The sequence below is a fragment of the Pipistrellus hanaki genome (genome assembly GCF_964339955.1).
Source record: "Pipistrellus hanaki genome assembly, chromosome: 11".
Classification (NCBI taxonomy): Eukaryota; Metazoa; Chordata; class Mammalia; order Chiroptera; family Vespertilionidae; genus Pipistrellus; species Pipistrellus hanaki.
Genome location: NC_140513.1, coordinates 66,362,993 through 66,381,001, shown reverse-complemented (window position 1 = coordinate 66,381,001; position 18,009 = coordinate 66,362,993). Strand labels below are relative to the sequence as shown.

Sequence of the window (18,009 nt, the reverse complement as noted above, 5' to 3'; positions counted from 1 at the left end):
GCTGATTGAAAGCAGCACTTCAGAAGCGAGAAAATCCGCTCTCTGTCCTGTGTTGCAAACCGCCCCCCCCCCCCACGCCATTTGTTATTTATGTTTAGGTTCTGGTTCCTTTGTGTTTTGTTTGTATGACCAATGCTATTCCTCTTCTTCCGTGGTTTCTGGGTTTTGCATCTTGCTTAGAAATGGCCTTGAGGACCTTAGAAAAGGCTGGATTCGTGGGAGTCTGCAGTGACCGGGGAGCCTCAGGGTGCTCCTGCCCTGAGCAGCCTCCCTGATCAAAGGGCCTGTGAACCGCACCCTTCGGCGGCCCTTGGGTGTGGGAGGGCCCGAGGCTGAGGCAGGGTTTGTGTGAAAGTCTGCAAACCCAGGAAGCAGTGGGTTCTCAGTGAAAGGTCACATTCTTTCTACAGGATGGGGGGTGGGGGGGGGTGGAGTTCCGACTTTATACGCGACCTTTTTATTTTTCCAAGTGGCAGCCGCCCTCCTGCCCCCTCCCTCTCCAGCCAGACCTGCCGGCGCCCGCTCTGGGGAGCCCACGCCCAGCGGGACCGGCCTGGCGTCCGGTAAAGAGCGAGGACGGGCCTCTCACCCAGGAGCCAGGTCCCACCTGACTCCCCACACCGTTCCCTCAGACGGAAGCCTTTGGCAGGCACCGAGCCCGTGCAGGCGGGTTTAACGGCAGCTACTGGGAACCTGGGTGTGCCTGTGACTGCCCGGCCTTGGCAGGGAGAGGGTCCCGGGAGAGTGGACGCCGCACCTGTTACCGTCATCACTGGGCAGGCGTCAGCATGGCCCTGCGGTGGCGTGTGGAAGGCTGTGCTGGGCAGAGCTGAGGTGCGGGGTGAGGGGCGGAGGGCGGGGCACTGTCCGGGGGTGGCCAGGCTGTGCCTGAGCAGGTGTGGGCACGGGCTGTACACGTGGTGGGTGGTCAGCGCAGCCCCTGGAGTGTTGGAGCTGGGGCGGTGGGGGGGGGAGGGGTTAGAATATTGGAGGTGAGCTCAGACTGTGAAAGGGGGTCTGGCTGCGTGGGGCCTCAGAAGCCATGAGGACATTGAGCTCGCCGTGAAGAGGGAGCTTTGGAAATGCCCTGAACAGTGTAGGTAAACGCTGGTACTCCCACCACCATATCAGAATTACAACTGAAATACAGAACAACCGTCATCCAGAACCGCCTGAAAGCTGGTGGAATGGAAGTCTGCAACGAGAGAAGTAAAGACGAAAGCACGCTGAGACTGGTAGGAGGGTGGAGGCATGGACCAGGCTGGCCTGACACCCACAGGTGCTGTTTTGTTTTGTTTTGTTTTGTTTTGAATCAGGAGGGAGATCATCTGTGGAGGCTGCCCATGAGGAGGCTGCCCAGCAAGCCCCACAACAGATCCCCAGCCCAGGGTCCCAGAGCTACGGCTGTAAAAACCAGCAGGGATTGTGACTGAGTGACACACAGGCTGCTGGAGCACCAGGTGCTCCTTTTAAAGGGCCAGTGCATGACCTTGCGGAGACTCCTAGCACCAGGTGGCAGCTCTAGGGGACCCAGACACAGTCAGGGAGGAGCTGCACTGTCTGCACTGGGGCAGGAACTAGAAAAGAGCTTTCTCACAGGATCACTCTCCCTGGGCTGAGACTCCCTGTCCACAGGTCTGACTGCAGCCATATCTGAGTCTCCATCAGCCTGGAGCACACTGTCCGCTTCACCCTGGGGATTCCCTGAGACCCCGCCCCATCCAATTTGCAGCCTCACCCAAGCTGTTTGCAGCAGCTTTTCCTTATGAATGGCCTGTCCTGGATCATGCTTCAGACTTTGCTAAAACCTCTCAAACAAGCTGCAGTGGGACAGTTTGCCCCAAGTCTATCAAAAAAACCAAGACCTGGCACCGGCACCAGCCTCCTTGCTTCACAGCTGGGCCTCACCTGGGCACGTCCAAGCCCAATACAAAGAGGAAATAGCAGCCATCTGCAGGTGGCTCCAGGCAGTGGCTGACTTTTCACCTCCCTGGAGGCCCAAGCCAGTGCACCAGGGGGACATTTTCAGACCATAGCAGATTATAACTCTACACATCCACAAGGGACACACTCAAGAGGCAGACTCCGTGAGCACCAAAGCCCCACTGAACAAGTCCTGCTCCTTAGGGGTATTTCCTGCACAGCAGCTCTCCCACTGCAGTAGCAGTTGGTCCTCACAGCCAACTGGCCTAGAAGTCAACTACTCCTAGTGATGGCAACAACAATCCAGGCTCAATTTCAAGATTTTGCACACAGCCCACAAAGGGGCGCACCTAGAGTGCCCAGCTCTGGTGACTGGGGAGGCTGAGCTGCTGGGCCCTAGAGGACACCCACTACACAAGGCCATTCTACCAACTCTAGGAGACATAGAAGCTCTACCTAATACATAGAAACAAACACGAGGAAGCAGCCAAAATGTGGAGACAAAGACACATGTCACAAATGAAGTAGATGGAAGCGAGAAAACTACTGGATACAAAAAACAAAACAAACAAACAAAAAAAACAACTACTCTACTGGATACAGAGTTCAAAACCACGGTTATAAGGTTATTCAAGGATCTTCAAGAGACTTTCAAGGATCTTAGAATGTAAAAGACGTGAAAAAGTTGCAGTCAGAAATTAAGCATAACTGAAATTTGCAGGGATCCTACAGTAGAGGATTCTGAAAATCAAATAAACGATTTAGAATATGAGGATGCAAAAAGCGCCCAGTGGAAAAAAAGCAAAAGGAAAAAAAATCCAAAAATGTGAAGATAGTGTAAGGAGCCTCTGGGACAACTTCAAGCACACCAACACTCACATTATAGGGGTGCTGGAAGGAAAAGAGAGAGAGGAAGACATTGAAAACCTATTTGAAGAAATAATGACAGAAAACTTCTATCTGGTTAAAGAAATATACTTTCAAGTCCAAGAAGCACAGAGTCCCAAATAAGAGGAACTCAAAGAGGCCCACACTAGGACACATCATAATTAAAATGCCAAGGATTAAAGACAAAGGGAGAATCTTAAAAGCAGCAAGAGAAAAGAAAAGCAGTTAGTTACCTATAAGGGAGGGCCCATATGAATGTCTGCTGATTTCTCAACAGAAACTTTGCAGGCCAGAAGGGAGTGGCAAGAAATATTCCAAGTGATGAAAAGCAAGGACTTGCAACCAAGACTAGCCTACACAGGAAAGCTATGGTATCAGTTAGACTTGAAGGCCAGATAAAGAGCTTCATAGACAAGAAAAAGCAAAAGGAGTTCATTACCACCAAACTGTTATCGCGTTAAATGTTGAATGGTCTTCTTGAAGAAGAGAAGGAGGGAAGAGGAGAAAGAGAAAGAGGAGGGAGGAGGAAGTGGAAAAGATAAAAAAATATGGCAACAAATACCTGTCAACAATTTGATTTATAAATAAAAATTAATGAACAATGCTCTAACCCGTTTGGCTTAGTGGATAGAGCATCGGTCTGCGGACTGAAGGGTCCCAGGTTTGATTCCTGTCAAGGGCATGTACCTTGGTTGCAGGCACCTCCCCAGTGGAGAGTGTGCAGGAGGCAGCTGATCGATGTTTCTCTCTCATTGATGTTTCTAACTCTCTATCCCTCTCTCTTCCTCTCTGTAAAAATCAATAAAATATTTTTAAAAATAAATGAACAAGAAATCTAATGAATAAAATAAACTGGTGAATAAAATAGAATCAGAGGCATGGAAGCATGGAACAGACTGATGAATAAAGAGCAATAACCTTTTATTCATAACTGTTTAGTTGAGAAATAATGACAGAAAACTCCCCCTACCTGGTGAAAGAAATGTACTTACAAGTCCAAGGAGCACAGAGAGTCCCAAATAAGAGGAACTCAAAGAGGCCCACACCAGGACACATCATAATTAAAATGCCAGGGGTTAAAGACAAAGGGAGAACCTTAAAAGCAGCAAGAGAAAAGCAGTTAGTTATCTATAAGGGAGGGCCATAACCCTCTCCCTACACACAGTCTCACTGTGCTTTCAGAGGGAAGGGGTGAAATGAGAAGAGATTAACCAAAGATCTTACCTATGGACACAGACAGTAGGGTAGTGAAGGCCTGGGGCAGGGTGGGAACTGGGTGGAGGGGGGGGGGGGAAGGGGACATCTGCAATACTCTCAACAATAAAGATTTTTTAAAAATACAGTGTGAATGGGTGTCCACTGTGAATTCCCACATCCTGCATGGTTTAGGGTTTAAGCTCTGGAAGAGGGGCCACACACAAATGAAAGAGACAAGACAACAATAGTTTGGAAATATTGGGGGACCAGGCGGAAGCCCAGTCCAAGAGGAAGGACTCTGCCTGGGCTCCGGCTTTGCCATCCTTTTATTCAGTTTGGGACACACCTATAGCCAGGCAATTTCCAGTAACAGGCAGACCCTCTTATCAGTAAGATTTACATGTCTGTCTGGTGGGGAAGTTGCTTCAGCTACCATTGCCTCAGCGAACAGTGGGTGCATAGCTCTGAGCTTTGCCAGAGCGCAAGGGTCACCAGCATCTGGGCTCCGTGTCCACACCTCTCTGCCAGTGAAGACAATAGGCCTTTCCCACGTCTCCCGCTTCTTTTCCTTAAAAAACACTGAAAAGTGAATGTCGCCTGAAGCGTTCGAGTCCTTTTAAGACTCTTCATTCCACACCTGCAGGCTAGAAATAAACATATGAGAACAAAAATGAGACAAGCAATATGCTGAGAGGCAAATGAATCAGTCTGTAGTAAGTTTCTTTCTGGGCCAACAGTTTTTCGAATCCCAATTTCAGTGTCCAACAGTTCCTTATGTGTACATGCCAGTTCTGGATGGTGGGCAAACAGCGACAATGCAGGTCCGACCTTCTCTGGCTTGGCCCTGGGCAACCTGCAGCGACGCTCAGCTGCTGACTGCTAGTGTGGCAAGGCGTCTTCACCATCTTCCATCTCTGGACTGTTTCTCCTCTTGTCTTCGTGGCTGGAGCAATCCTGTCAGTTTCTATCTGGGATCCATTGTTGCAGGAATCCACACAGGCTTGGAGGAGTTTTCTGGAAATAAACATATTCTTGACTAAAGGTTAATAAAAGAATATTTTCTATAAACCAGACTTGAGATCCTTTATTTTATTTTAATTGTTCCCAAACCATTTTCCTTTGGCTTATTTTGATACTATGTGTGTTTTCATGGGTGTCTTGTCTTCAGCATTACAAGTGAAAAATAATTTTTAAAGTAAAAATTTTTCTTGATGTAATTTACTCACAGGGGATTATTCCACTATCCCCCTTGCTTTTTTTTTTTTTTTTTAAATATATTTTATTGATTCTTGTACAGAGAGGAAGGGAGAGAGATAGAGAGTTAGAAACATCAATAAGAGAGAGTCATTGATCAGCTGCTTCTTGCACACCCCCCACTGGGGATGTGCCCGCAACCAAGGTACATGCCCCCGACTGGAATCGAACCCGGGGCCCCTCAGTCCCCAAGCCGACGCTCTATCCATTGAGCCAAACTGGTCCCGGCTCCCCCTTCCTTTTTTGACTAAAATAATATTAAGAGGCTTTTGGAAATTTTGCAATGCAGTCTTGATAACTTTTTTATTTTAATTTTATGCACAGAAATATGACTGCTTTGGATTCATTGCATGTTAATCAGTTTTTAAAAAAATATATATTTTATTGATTTTTTACAGAGAGGAAGAGAGAGGGATAGAGAGTTAGAAACAATGATGAGAGAGAATCATCTATCGGCTGCCTCTTGCACACCCCCTACTGGGGATGTGCCCGCAACCAAGGTACATGCCCTTGACCGGAATCGAATCCGGGACCTTTCAGTCCTCAGGCCGACGCTCTATCCATTTAGCCAAATGGGTTTCGACCAGTTTTTGAACTATGAGATAAACCATTAGTAAAAAATTAGTTAATGCTTCAGGAACAGTTTCCTGCCCAATACAACAACATTTTTATGAATATTCATTTATTTTAATTAACAAATTTAAATAGATCTGAAATAAGAGTTTTTTTAAAAAAAACTTTACTTATCCTAGGTTATGGACAGTAGATGACATTAAATTTCTGCTATTAGTCTTTGGGCAACATTACATAAGCTTTGACAGGGAGGCAAAAACACAAATTATTTACTTTCCCTCTTGAAGTAATATATTGACTTCTTTTTTATGTAAATCTATTTTATTTTTTTTAAGAATTAAAATTTTTTTTTATTAAGGTATTATATGTGTACATATCTTTCCATTGCCCCCATCACCACCACTTGCATACATGTCCCCCCCCTCCAGAGTTTTGTGTCCATTGGTTGTCCTTATATGCATGCATACAAGTCCTTTGGTTGATCTCTTATCTCCCCCAGATCTCCCTACCCTCCCTGCTGTAATTTGACAGTCTGTTTGTTGCTTTAGTGTCTCTATATCTATCTTTTTGTTCATCAGTTTATAATGTTCTTTATTATCCATAAATGAGTGGATGTTTCTCTTTCATTGACTGGCTTATTTCACTCGGCATGATGTTCTCCAATCCCATCCAGGTTGCTGCAAATGATGAGAATTCCTTCTTTTTTATGGCAGCATAGTATTCCATTGTGTAGATGTACCATAGTTTTTGGATCCAATCATTTGCTGATGGGCGTCTAGGCTGTTTCCAAATCCTAGCTATTGTAGACTGTGCTGCTATGAACATAGGGGTGCATATATCCTTTCTGACTGGTGTTTCTGGTTTCTTAGAATATATTCCTAAGAGTGGAATTACTGGATTAAAGGAATTGCACTTTTAATTTTTTGAGGAAATGCCATACTGTTCTCCACAGTGGCTACACCAGTCTGCATTCCCACCAGCAGTGCATGAGTATATTGACTTTTAATTACAATGAAGGAAATTGCACTTCACTTCCTTCCAGAGTGATTCCTATATCATACTTAAGGAACTTCATTTTAAAGACCTTTTGTCTTTCTTTTTTATATCAAGCAACAAATACAAAAAAGATGGTTACTTTTTGAGGTCTTAATAAATACTGCCGCAAAGCCATATATTTCAAGTGATTTTCATTTATGGTGACTTTAATTATTGTGAGATTTAATATTTTAACAACAATCTTTAGTTTACCCTGTAAATATCAGCAGAAGAGATTTCAAAATTTTAAAATTTCTCCTTTTTATTAAGCTTAAAATTATATTTTTAAAGAGTATCCCTTTTGGCTTATTTGCATATACAGAAGGATTATGGGAGTTTTCAGTAATTTTCCTAGATTTTACTTGGATTCAATTATAATTCCAACATATAAAGAATAAATAATGTGTAAGACTTAAAAATGAGGCACATGGCATATTGCAAGCAGTGTATTGAGCATTGAAAATAATTCATAAACTCCCAATCTGTGAAACACAAACACCCAGAGTATCCTGGCAGACACCCCCACAGGGAGTCATGACTCTTGGCTTGCCCAGTGTCCCTGACTGGACACATGCTATCCCCCCAGAAAGTTTCCTGTTTGAACTTGGCTCTGAATCTTTGCAGGTTCCTTTCTGAAGCAGAGTGCCTTAACAATGCATGTGAACTGTCCCTTGCTCTTAATTGGAGCCCAGGTGCATGGTCTTTCCCGATTGGCTAATTCAAAGGGAGGGGTTGGCCTTTGCTGTTTCAAGATGGCGGCCCCAAGGGGAGTGGCAAGCCATGTGGCCAACACAAATGAAAGAAATGAGACAAGAAATAATAGTTTGGAAATATTGGGGGACCAGGCAGAGTCCTTCCTCTTGAGCTGGGCTCCCGCCTGGTTCCCCAATATTTCCAAGTTACTGTTTCTTGTCTCTTTCACTTGGGTGCAGCCCCTCCTCCAGAGTCTGAACCCCGAACCACGCGGGACGGGGGTCATTCAGTCCACGTGAAAGCACCCCCAGAGGGAGGCTAGTTCCGGGGTGCCCCTGCAGGGGTCACTCGCAGCTACCACACTGGCCCCCAGAGGCTGGTCACGGCCTCCATGGCGGAGTCCACGCTGGAGGCGTCAACGCCAGCTGAAGTGTGTGAAAGTGATGATGACGATGATGGCACCTGTGATCAAAGTATTTTAGTGCTGTACCTCTCATACTGTAACCAAAGGCAGGCTCAGGTTAAACGTTACTGGAATTTCCAGATCTTCAGGTGGATCCATCTACTGAAACAAGCATTTACTCTCACAGCGCAGCCTCTGTCGAATCCACAGACCCCGGCCTCGTACTGTTCCTCTCACGGAGTCCTGAGCAGAGCGTTCGGCGCCTCCCGGCGGGAGGGTGAGGCCGAGTGGGAAGAGCATCGAGGAGGAGGCCAAAGGCTGCCCTGGTTCCCAGTGCCGTCCCCATCCTTCCTGCTGTGGAAACTGCCCACCTTGTTTTCACTAAGACCAGGAAGAGGGCCATGGCCAGACATGGAGCGCCGTGGTCAGATCATGTCCTCCTCCCCTGGCTTCTGGCTCTGTTCCTGGCTGGCCTGTGCTCAGGCCCCAGGCAGCTGCTGGCCACAGGGTTGCTATGGAGAAAACCAGCAAACCCAAGGGGCGGTGCTTGTTACCAGGAGGGCGGGAGGAAGAGAGTAAGGGCAGGGGAGCAGAGCTCTGTTAGCTGGGATTATACTGTTTTGGGTTTGGGAAGGACCAGGAGCTTTTTCAAAATGACCCATCAACTTTCCAAGCTTCCCGGGTTGCACTCGGCCCACCCTCTCACCAGTCCGCTCCTAGCTATTCTGGGGTCAGCCCTCTATCCAATCCGATCCCTTCCCCAGGCCAGACTGACAGGCCTCTGCGCTGCCTCCTGGCTCCCATGGGCATGTGCTCACCTCGCCCACTCTGGGCGGGGAGGTTGAAAAGCGGGGTGCTCACCCGCTTTGGGCTAGGCTGGTGCCCTCCCCTGGGTGCCAATGGGTGCAGCAGCTTCCTAGGAATGCAGGCTTACGCGGCCTCACTGATCAGCCTGAATAGTGGCAGGCTTCCTCTGCTCTGGCTGCAGTAACGCCTGGCCCCTGATGCTAACACCCCCCAGGAGCCCGCCTGAGGGAGCACAGAGGTCACAGCCTGCACGTCAGTCACAGTGGACACAGTCCTGACCGCCTGACACGCAGGAGACACAGAGAGGAGCATACAGTCGATTAAGTTGGAATAAACCTGAAGAGAAACACTCATTAACTGATGTGAAATAATACTAACCTCAGGGTTACCAATTCTTTATTAGAAATTCCCATTTCCAGTCACGGCACAAGGTCACTGCTGACACCCGTCCTGGTGTCTGGAGTGTCCTCCCCTCGGGCTGCGGCTGCGGCTGCGGCTGCACAGCCGGCGCTCAGCACAGCCTGGCTCCCGTGGCGCCGCCGGCCGCTCTCCACGCCGGGGCCTGCCTGCTCGCTCCCCCCGGCCGCTCCCGGTGCTCCGGGCAGTGCTCCCCGCAGAGACCTGGAATCGTGCTCTCTCCGCTCCTGTGGACCCAGCGAACACCGGCCGCAACGCCTGACTTCAAACGCAGACGGGCAGCCGGGAAGGGGCGGAATGACTGAATGAGCGGAAGTGGTTCATGGCCCATCTCCTGGTCCAAAGACAAACATTTGGATAAGGCTGTGCATCTTGCTTTGGTGAGGGAAAAAGAAAGAAAAGTCGCCCCCCCACCGGAGCCTTTCTCAGTGGTTCTCTGACCCCAGCGGAGCTGCTCAGGAGGATGTGAACGGCGTAAACTCCAGCCATCAGCGCGCAGCCCTGGCTGAGCGGGCGGAGGGGCCGCCTCGGAGCAGCATTCTCCCAGGGGCCGTGCAGGGTGGCTCCGGGGGCTGTGCTGCTCCCAGAGGGCGCCTGCCGGCCACGGAGCCACCCCTGCACCCGGCCCCGCACCGGCCACAGGGAGGGCATCGCTGGTCAACGGGCCGCACCGGCCGCAGGGAGGGCATCGCTGGTCAGCGGGCCGCGGGGAGGGCAGCGCTGGTCAGCGGGCCGCGGGGAGGGCATTGCTGGTCAGCGGGCCGCGGGGAGGGCAGCGCTGGTCAGCGGGCCGCGGGGAGGGCATCGCTGGTCAGCGGGCCGCGGGGAGGGCATCGCTGGTCAGCGGGCCGCGGGGAGGGCAGCGCTGGTCAGCGGGCCGCGGGGAGGGCAGCGCTGGTCAGCGGGCCGCGGGGAGGGCAGCGCTGGTCAGCGGGCCGCGGGGAGGGCAGCGCTGGTCAGCGGGCCGCGGGGAGGGCAGCGCTGGTCAGCGGGCCGCGGGGAGGGCAGCGCTGGTCAGCGGGCCGCGGGGAGGGCAGCGCTGGTCAGCGGGCCGCGGGGAGGGCGTCGCTGGTCAGCGGGCCGCAGGGTATCACTGGTCAGCGGGCCGCAGGGAGGGCAGCGCTGGTCAGCGGGCCGCACCGGGCCGCAGGGAGGGCATTGCTGGTCAGCGGCCGGCACTGGCCACGCACGCAGCTCTGCGAGGAGCTCCCGGGCCAGGCGTCTGGGTGCCGGGGCCTCCGTGCGGAGGCGATCCCATCGGTACAGGGTCTGGTCCAGGAAGCCGATGGTGTCCTGGGCCGCCGCCTCAGTCTGCGCCACCTGAGTGAGGACAGAGAAGCCACGTGCAGCCCTTCAGACAGTCCTCTGCCTGCGGAGGCAGCGTTCCCGCCAGCTGCTCCCGGCACCAGCGGGCACCCCGCCCGGAGGCTGGACCGGGGAGCGGCCTTCCCACAGGTGCCCTCCCACTCCCCCTCGGAGGCCACGGCACTGTCCTGGGGGCAGCTTTGGGGTCACTCGCTGTGGGGCTTTGGGTCACTGGCTGGGGGAGATGACGGGGTGGTGCGGCTTTGGGGTCACTGGCTGGGGGAGATGACGGGGTGGTGTGGTTTGGGGTCACTGGCTGGGGGAGATGATGGGGCGGTGGGGCGGCTTTGGGGTCACTGGCTGGGGGAGATGACGGGGTGGTGCGGCTTTGGGGTCACTGGCTGGGGGAGATGACGGGGTGGGGCGGCTTTGGGGTCACTGGCTGGGGGAGATGACGGGGTGGTGGAGCTTTGGGGTCACTGGCTGGGGGAGATGACGGGGTGGGGCGGCGTTGGGGTCACTGGCTGGGGGAGATGACGGGGTGGTGTGGTTTGGGGTCACTGGCTGGGGGAGATGACGGGGTGGGGCGGCATTGGGGTCACTGGCTGGGGGAGATGACGGGGTGGTGTGGTTTGGGGTCACTGGCTGGGGGAGATGACGGGGTGGTGGAGCTTTGGGGTCACTGGCTGGGGGAGATGACGGGGTGGGGCGGCGTTGGGGTCACTGGCTGGGGGAGATGACGGGGTGGTGTGGTTTGGGGTCACTGGCTGGGGGAGATGACGGGGTGGGGCGGCGTTGGGGTCACTGGCTGGGGGAGATGACGGGGTGGGGCGGCTTTGGGGTCACTGGCGTGGGGGAGCAGGCACACAGGAATGGGGTTGACTTCCCACAAAGGCGCACTCACACTGTATGAGAACCAGAAAAGCTGCGGGACATGCCGCCTGTTTTCGCACAAACAGCTTTAGGAATGGCAAATGGCGTTCTTGGCTGCACTGGGCCCCGCTGTTTCAAAGGCACCTAAGGTTTTAACACCTGATTGTGAGAGAGGCAGGAGTTGTGAGTTCTGCTCACTGCGGCCTCAGGAAATGGAGTTGTTGGTGCCCATAAGAGTTTTCCCAAGAATGTCAGCTCAGCAAAAAAGGGGAGGGCGAGAACCTTACAATTGAGCCGCACAGTTTACCGTGGCTTTTTAGACACAGCCGCGTGAGCCGCTGTCTGCTCGCCATTACAGCATCTATGCATTGGTTGTGAGGGTCGGTTTACACTGAACCCTCCACAGGATGTGTAAGGAGCCCCAGCAGCAGGGACAGCCTCCTCGCTCTCCACCCGGGCCTCCGGCAGGTGCAGCCCAGGAGCCCACAGGAGCGCCCGGGCCAGGCCGGCACCGGGGCCGGCGTGAAGGGTGGGCTCCGAGGGGGACACAAGGCAGAGAAGGCGCCATGGGCAGGGGGGTCTGGACGCCAGACAGGCTGCTCGGCCTGGTCCCCATCGGAGGCGCAGAGCGGGGCCCTGAAGCTGGGGACGGGGAGGGGGGGCAGAGAGAGCAGCTCAGGCAAAGAAGGCGTCTGACGTGAGACTGGTGGAGACTCTGACTAAAGCCCCTGCCGGGCCCCGGGGGGAGGCGAGGAGCAGCCGGTGGTGAGAGGGCCAGGGCAGTGGTGAGAGGCCAGGGCGGTGGTGAGAGGCCAGGGCGGTGGTGAGAGGCCAGGGCGGGAGATGGCCGAGGCTGTGGCACAGGCACCCCGGCTAAAAGGCAGCCTCAGCCAGGGCCCCCTCAGAAGGCGCCAGAGGCTGTGAAGAGAAGGGCTCCTTCCTCTGAGCCTCCCTGGTCTCTTCTGGGACATGGTGTTGCCCGGGGCAGGCTCTGAGGTCCGTCCCGCTGTCCACCTCCTGTCTGGCCATCCGTGTGCGGACAGCATCCCGGTACACACACCTGCCAAGGCCCGGCCCGTGGTGAATGCGAATGAAAGTGAGAATGCTAAAACAGGACACTTACGTGGCCGAGGACGTCCCGGGCAGCCGCGCGGCCTGCGGGCGCCCAGAGCAGGAAGGTCAGGAGGAGGTGCCTGGTCAGCTGCCCACAGGCCCCGCCTGGCCGCGCTCCGGCTGCTGCCAGCACATCCCTGGCCGAGGGGGTCGGGCTTCTGAGCAGCCTGCGGAGGGGGCCGAGCACTGCCTTCAGCTCCGCCTGCGGAGGCATTTCAGAGGGGAGGTTAGGAGACGGGACAGACGGTCCTGGGAGGCGCCCGCGCGGAGCAGAGGACCAGGGCCCGCGGGCGGTGGTGAGGCCGCCCGAGTCTGGGTTTCCACATCGCTCCAAACAAACCCGATGGGCGTAATGGAATTTTCTTGACTTTCTTTCGTCTTGCTCGCTAAGCAGCTGGGCACCAGGCCAGGACCTGACCTTTTCTTGTATGAAAAGAAACAGAGAGAAGCCCTTAGCAGAGTGCAGTCAGGCTTTACACTGTGGGGGGAGAACAAAAGGCTCCTTGAGGACTCGCTCGCTATCGCGGCCACACATCAGCGGGAGCCCGTGTGCGGGCTGCGGGCCTGTCTGTGCGGGGGCTCCCGGGGCCGTCTCCGGGGGCGGGGGGAGGACACACACACACACATACAGCACACACACACACACAGCACGCACACACACACACACACACACACACACATACAGCACACACACACACACAGCACGCACACACAGCACACACACACAGCACACACACACACAGCACACACGCACACAGAGCACACACACACGCGCACACACACACACACACAGCACACACACACACACAGCACACACAGCACACACACACACATACCCCGTTTTGTTCTAGATGCCGGACCATCTGTTCATACATGTTTAAAGCCCAAGCAGAGGTCACAAGTCCGTGGCACCCACGTACTAAAGGTGATTGTGAGAGGTCTGGGGTTGTCTTGCATTAAAAATATTGATTTCATGCTGAGACTTCTGCATGCGATGAGAATGGTACGTCACGTTGTGACTTGGAAAAGAAGGGAGAACGGGAACCAAAGACCCCAAATGCCATGCAGACCTCGCCAACAGCTACGTTTCAAACGAAGGAAACTTGGCCTCTCGAAGAATCCCCGTGACCACTGTATGGGTTTGTGGGAGCCCCTTTCTGGATGAGAGGCTCCTTCAGTGAGGCCGTCACAAACGCCAGGACACGAGGAGCTGTGAGCGACCGTGACAGTCCAAGCCCGTGAGAGGCGGCAGCGGCTCTTCCCAGCGGCCCTGCCCGGAGGCCCTCCCGCCGCCCCTCCTGCGGCCGCGCCCCGGCTGCCGGCTCGGCGGGAGCCAGAGGCCCGGGGCCTGCACACTGCGGGGCACAGGGGTCAGCTCAGAGCCCGCCCGCCTTCTTGCCGGCACCCCATCCTAGCCTGGCTCCCCCGGCGCCTTCCTGACATCCCCAAAGCGAAGCTTTCTCATTGTTTCGGGAGAAAGAGAAACTCTTTCCTAAGCATTCTTTGCATTATGGAAATGTATATATGCTCATTGTAGGAAATTAAACAAAATGTAAAAAAGGAAAATTAAATGACCGATAACTCCACCAGCTAAAAAGACTCAGTTAAAAACTACAGTTACAGCCTTTTCGTCCTTCCTGTGCGCATGCCTGCCTTTCTCCGCACGCGGACACAGCGCTCACCACACCGCCTGTTCGCAGTCTCTTCACAGCGCACCCGACAGCTCGCCGCACTCCAGCACCTGCTCGTGGGGAGCACGATTTCCATGTAGAACGTACCACGTGGTTGGAATATACCACGGCATTTAGCCAACATCCTTATTGTTGGAAGTTTGGTCACTTCCAGGTTTTGTGATGAAAAGCGATGCTGAGGTTATTCCTGGTGATTATACCTGCGATCTCTGGTTCCCAGGGGAACTCCCAGGGACGGAACGACAGGGCTGGAGCATGAGCCCGCCGGATCCCAAGGGCAGACACAGACCTCTCTTTTCATCGTGACCAAGTCCAGGCGGCCACGCAGAGGGCCTGGCTCGGGGAGCACACCCCGGGCAGACCGTGCTTCCACCAGCAGCAAGGTTCTGCCAGGCGGCATTGTGGGCTCAGGCGCCGCTCAGTGGCTCACATAGTCACTGCGCTTCCGAAGGCACCGACCGCCTGACCCGGTCAGGGTGACACCCAGGACACCCAGGGAGCGGGGGCTCGGCTACAGGTACAGGAGGGAAGCCCACTCCTGCCACGGCACACAGCCCAGCGCCTCCCTCGGGGGGGGGGCGCCCGGAGGGAGGGCTCACCGCTGGGACGGTGCCGCCAGCACAGCGGGACGGACATGGACGGAGCACACAGAGAGCCACGCGTGGTTTCAGTACGGAGAGGATCCCACTAACGGGAAAGGTGTGCCAATGCAGAACTTTCCAGAAAGTAAATCCTATAGGACAATTTATTTCTCCATGCTAAGCCAGTCAGAGAAAGACAAGCATCACATGATCTGACTCATGTGGAATCCAATGAACAAAATAAACGGATGAACAAAATAGATTCCGAAACACAGAAGCATGGAACAGACTGCAGAATCTCAGGAAAGGCAGGGTGGGTGGGTGGGAAGAGATCATATATGCATCGGTGGTGGTGAGGGCCTGGGGAGGGGGGGGGGCTGGGTGAAAAACGGGGAGAAAAAAGGGGACACATGTAATACTGTCAACAGTAAAAAGTATATTAATTAAAAAAAAAAGTGAAACTCAGTTTCTGTGATCAACATGGAATCTGACACATAACCTTGGCTTATATGGAATAAAATGAAGTACATATAAAAGGGCTTTAGAAATCAACAGAGCTTCATATATTTTAATTATTATTAAGCATAAGATGATGAAAACAAATTAACCATTTCCTTAATTAATTTAATGTGATATTTTAAGAGGGATAGCATATGTGGGTTGTGTTAATTTTCTAAATAGTGTTCTATTTTTTATCCAAAATATATTATCGCCAAATTTCAGCTTTTTAAATCCCAAACTCTCTTCGTCCCACCGCACGCAGGCCTGTAGCCAATCAGACTCAGCCGTCCCTGCCGGCTGCGGGCCGAACACAGGACATGGAGCCCAGCAGAGCGCTCCCCTGCGGCCTCTCCCTGTAATCGTTAACATCAGCACCAGGCGCTGGCAGTTGAAGTTTTAAAAACCAACAAATGAATGCTTGCGAGGCAGGTGCCATGCCTTTGATCAGAGCACTGCTTCCTGCAGTTACTGTATTCCACACGAAATCACCACGCTGATGCCACAGCCCTGCCCGGCCTGTGCTTAGCTGCCCTGTCATTTAGGAAATGACCGAGTCCCTTTCAGAAGCAGAGTGGTTAATAGCATGTGATTACTTGTAAGAACTCTAACAGAGCCGGCAGTGTGAGGACTGTGGCGGACCCAGGAGGGCAGGAAGTGCAGACGGAAGCAGCACAGCCAGGCCTGGTCAGACAGAGCTCCTCAGACGAGTGGCCAGACTCTGCCTGGCATCCCCTGGGCCGGCGGCTGTGCGAGGGCAGCCGGGCGGCTGAGCCAGCAGAGAGGCCTGGGCACAGGCGGCACCCTCCCTTCAGTGCTCCCAGAGGCTGGATACAGGAGAGCGCGCCCCCCCCTCCCCCCCCCCCCCAGGACATCCAGGCGCTGCCATGAGGAACTGGGAGCACTCACACTTAGGGACCTGGGGTTAGTGGAAGCCAAACCCATTGCTGGGCCCCCTCTGGTAGGATCCTTCCAGCTCAGGAAAGGCCCACCCTGGATGCCACCCACACCGCGTACCGCCACCCACCATGGTCTGCGCTCTCGGCTGGCTCCCGTCACGTGGGCTGTAGCTGAATGCCAAGAGCCACAGCAGGGCCTCAGGGGGGTCAGCCGCTGACATCAGTAACTGCTCAGCCGCCATGTCCGCCCAGCCTCCAAAGCGAGCGAACAGGAACCAGCTCTCAAAGGGGCCTCCGGAGGACCTGGAACGGAACCAGAACACATGGCAGCCAGGCCTGGCTTCTCTTCCTTTGGCGCTTAAGCACGCAATGCCTGCGAACGGCTGGCCTCCATCGCTCCGCCGCTGCCGCCCACAGGAGCACGGGGGCCTCAGAGACCAGCTCCCGCCCTGCGCCACCGGGCCTTCTGAGCATGCCCCCGAGGCCCGGGCCCGGAGAACCCAGACACCAAGTCCTCACACCAGGAGCCTGCGTGACCGGCCCTGGAGAAGGCAGGCGGTGCCCGTGGCCAGCACGGAGGGTGCAGGACGAGGACCTTCTGCCTGGGAGGGCTCCGGCCACAAGCAGCCCCGCGCCCCGAGCGAGCAGCAGCCGGAGGGGCCCGGGCAGAAACGTGCTGCTGCTCTGCCAGAACACAGGGCTGGTCCACGTCCTGGCAATCGTGCATTTTAACGAGCTGAATATGGCCTCCTTTCCTGTCAGCGCGGAGCTGAGAGCGGAGAAGTCCCAGCCTCTGGGAGCGAGGCCAGCCCCCGGCACTCTGAGAACTGGGCCGCCAGCTCAAGGTGAGGACCCTCCGGGTCACGGGGTTAACAGCCCCTGGAAAACAGGAGCGGGCAGCCCGAGGCAGGCAGTGAGCTCTCCTGGCCACAGCTGAGGAGATGCCATGAAGGCAGTGAAGACACGGAGAGAGAGGAGGCAGCACTTTCTCACTCCTTCCCCGGGGAGAGCAGGTGCTCCCCGGGTCCTGCCGGCGGGGCTGCGGTGTGTGGGCCTGTGCTCCCTGGGTGCTCCCGGGTCCTGCCGATGGGGCTGTGGTGTGTGGGCCGGTGCTCCCAGGGCCCTGCCGGTGGGGCTGCGGTGCGTGGGCCTGTGCTCCCTGGAGCTCCCTGGGTGCTCCCAGGGTCCTGCCGATGGGGCTGCGGTGTGTGGGCCTGTGCTCCCTGGAGCTCCCTGGGTGCTCCCAGGGCCCTGCCGATGGGGCTGCGGTGTGTGGGCCTGTGCTCCCTGGGTGCTCCCAGGGCCCTGCCGGTGGGGCTGCGGTGTGTGGGCCTGTGCTCCCTGGGTGCTCCCGGGTCCTGCTGATGGGGCTGCGGGGTGTGGGCCTGTGCTCCCTGGGTGCTCCCGGACCCTGCCGGTGGGGCTGCGGTGTGTGGGCCTGTACTCCCTGGGTGCTCCCTGGCCCTGCCGGCGGGGCTGCGGTGTGTGGGCCTGTACTCCCTGGGTGCTCCCTGGGTGCTCCCGGGCCCTGCCGGCGGGGCTGCGGTGTGTGGGCCTGTGCTCCCTGGGTGCTCCCTGGCCCTGCAGGTGGGGCTGCGGGGTGTGGGCCTGTGCTCCCTGGGTGCTCCCTGGGTGCTCCCTGGGTGCTCCCAGGTGGGGCTGCGGGGTGTGGGCCTGTGCTCCCTGGGTGCTCCCAGGTGGGGCTGCGGGATGCGCCCAGAACAAGGAAGAGGCCCGGGGCCCTGCCCAGGGGTCTGCCGAGCAGCGGGGCCCGCAGGCTCCCGCTCCCAGGTGGGCTGCACGCTCGGATCAGGGCCCAGGCCCTCGCCAGAGACGCCGGGCACTCTCCCTGTCTGCCG

At 55.3% G+C, this 18,009-nt stretch overlaps 1 protein-coding gene across 4 annotated transcripts in view; it reads right to left on the bottom strand.

Annotated features, from left to right (window-relative positions):
* Nucleotides 1–4,182: 4,182 nt before the first annotated feature.
* Nucleotides 4,183–18,009, bottom strand: part of FANCC (FA complementation group C) — a gene marked incomplete at its 3' end in the record, with an annotated part of 222,335 nt that continues 208,508 nt past the window's right edge. For 2 of the 4 annotated variants that reach the window (XR_014796326.1, XR_014796327.1), the window contains exons 14-18: nt 16,279–16,453; nt 12,492–12,683; nt 10,363–10,510; nt 9,152–9,892; nt 4,183–5,022 (exon numbers count right to left, since the gene is read on the bottom strand). Coding sequence is in view for 1 of the 4 variants with exons in the window: in XM_084898963.1 (XP_084755089.1) it covers nt 10,205–10,510; nt 12,492–12,683; nt 16,279–16,453 (673 nt within the window). Of the gene's footprint in view, nt 5,023–9,151; nt 9,893–10,204; nt 10,511–12,491; nt 12,684–16,278; nt 16,454–18,009 lie in introns of those variants that run through there. The other 2 variants (XR_014796328.1, XM_084898963.1) reach the window with 2 other exon arrangements.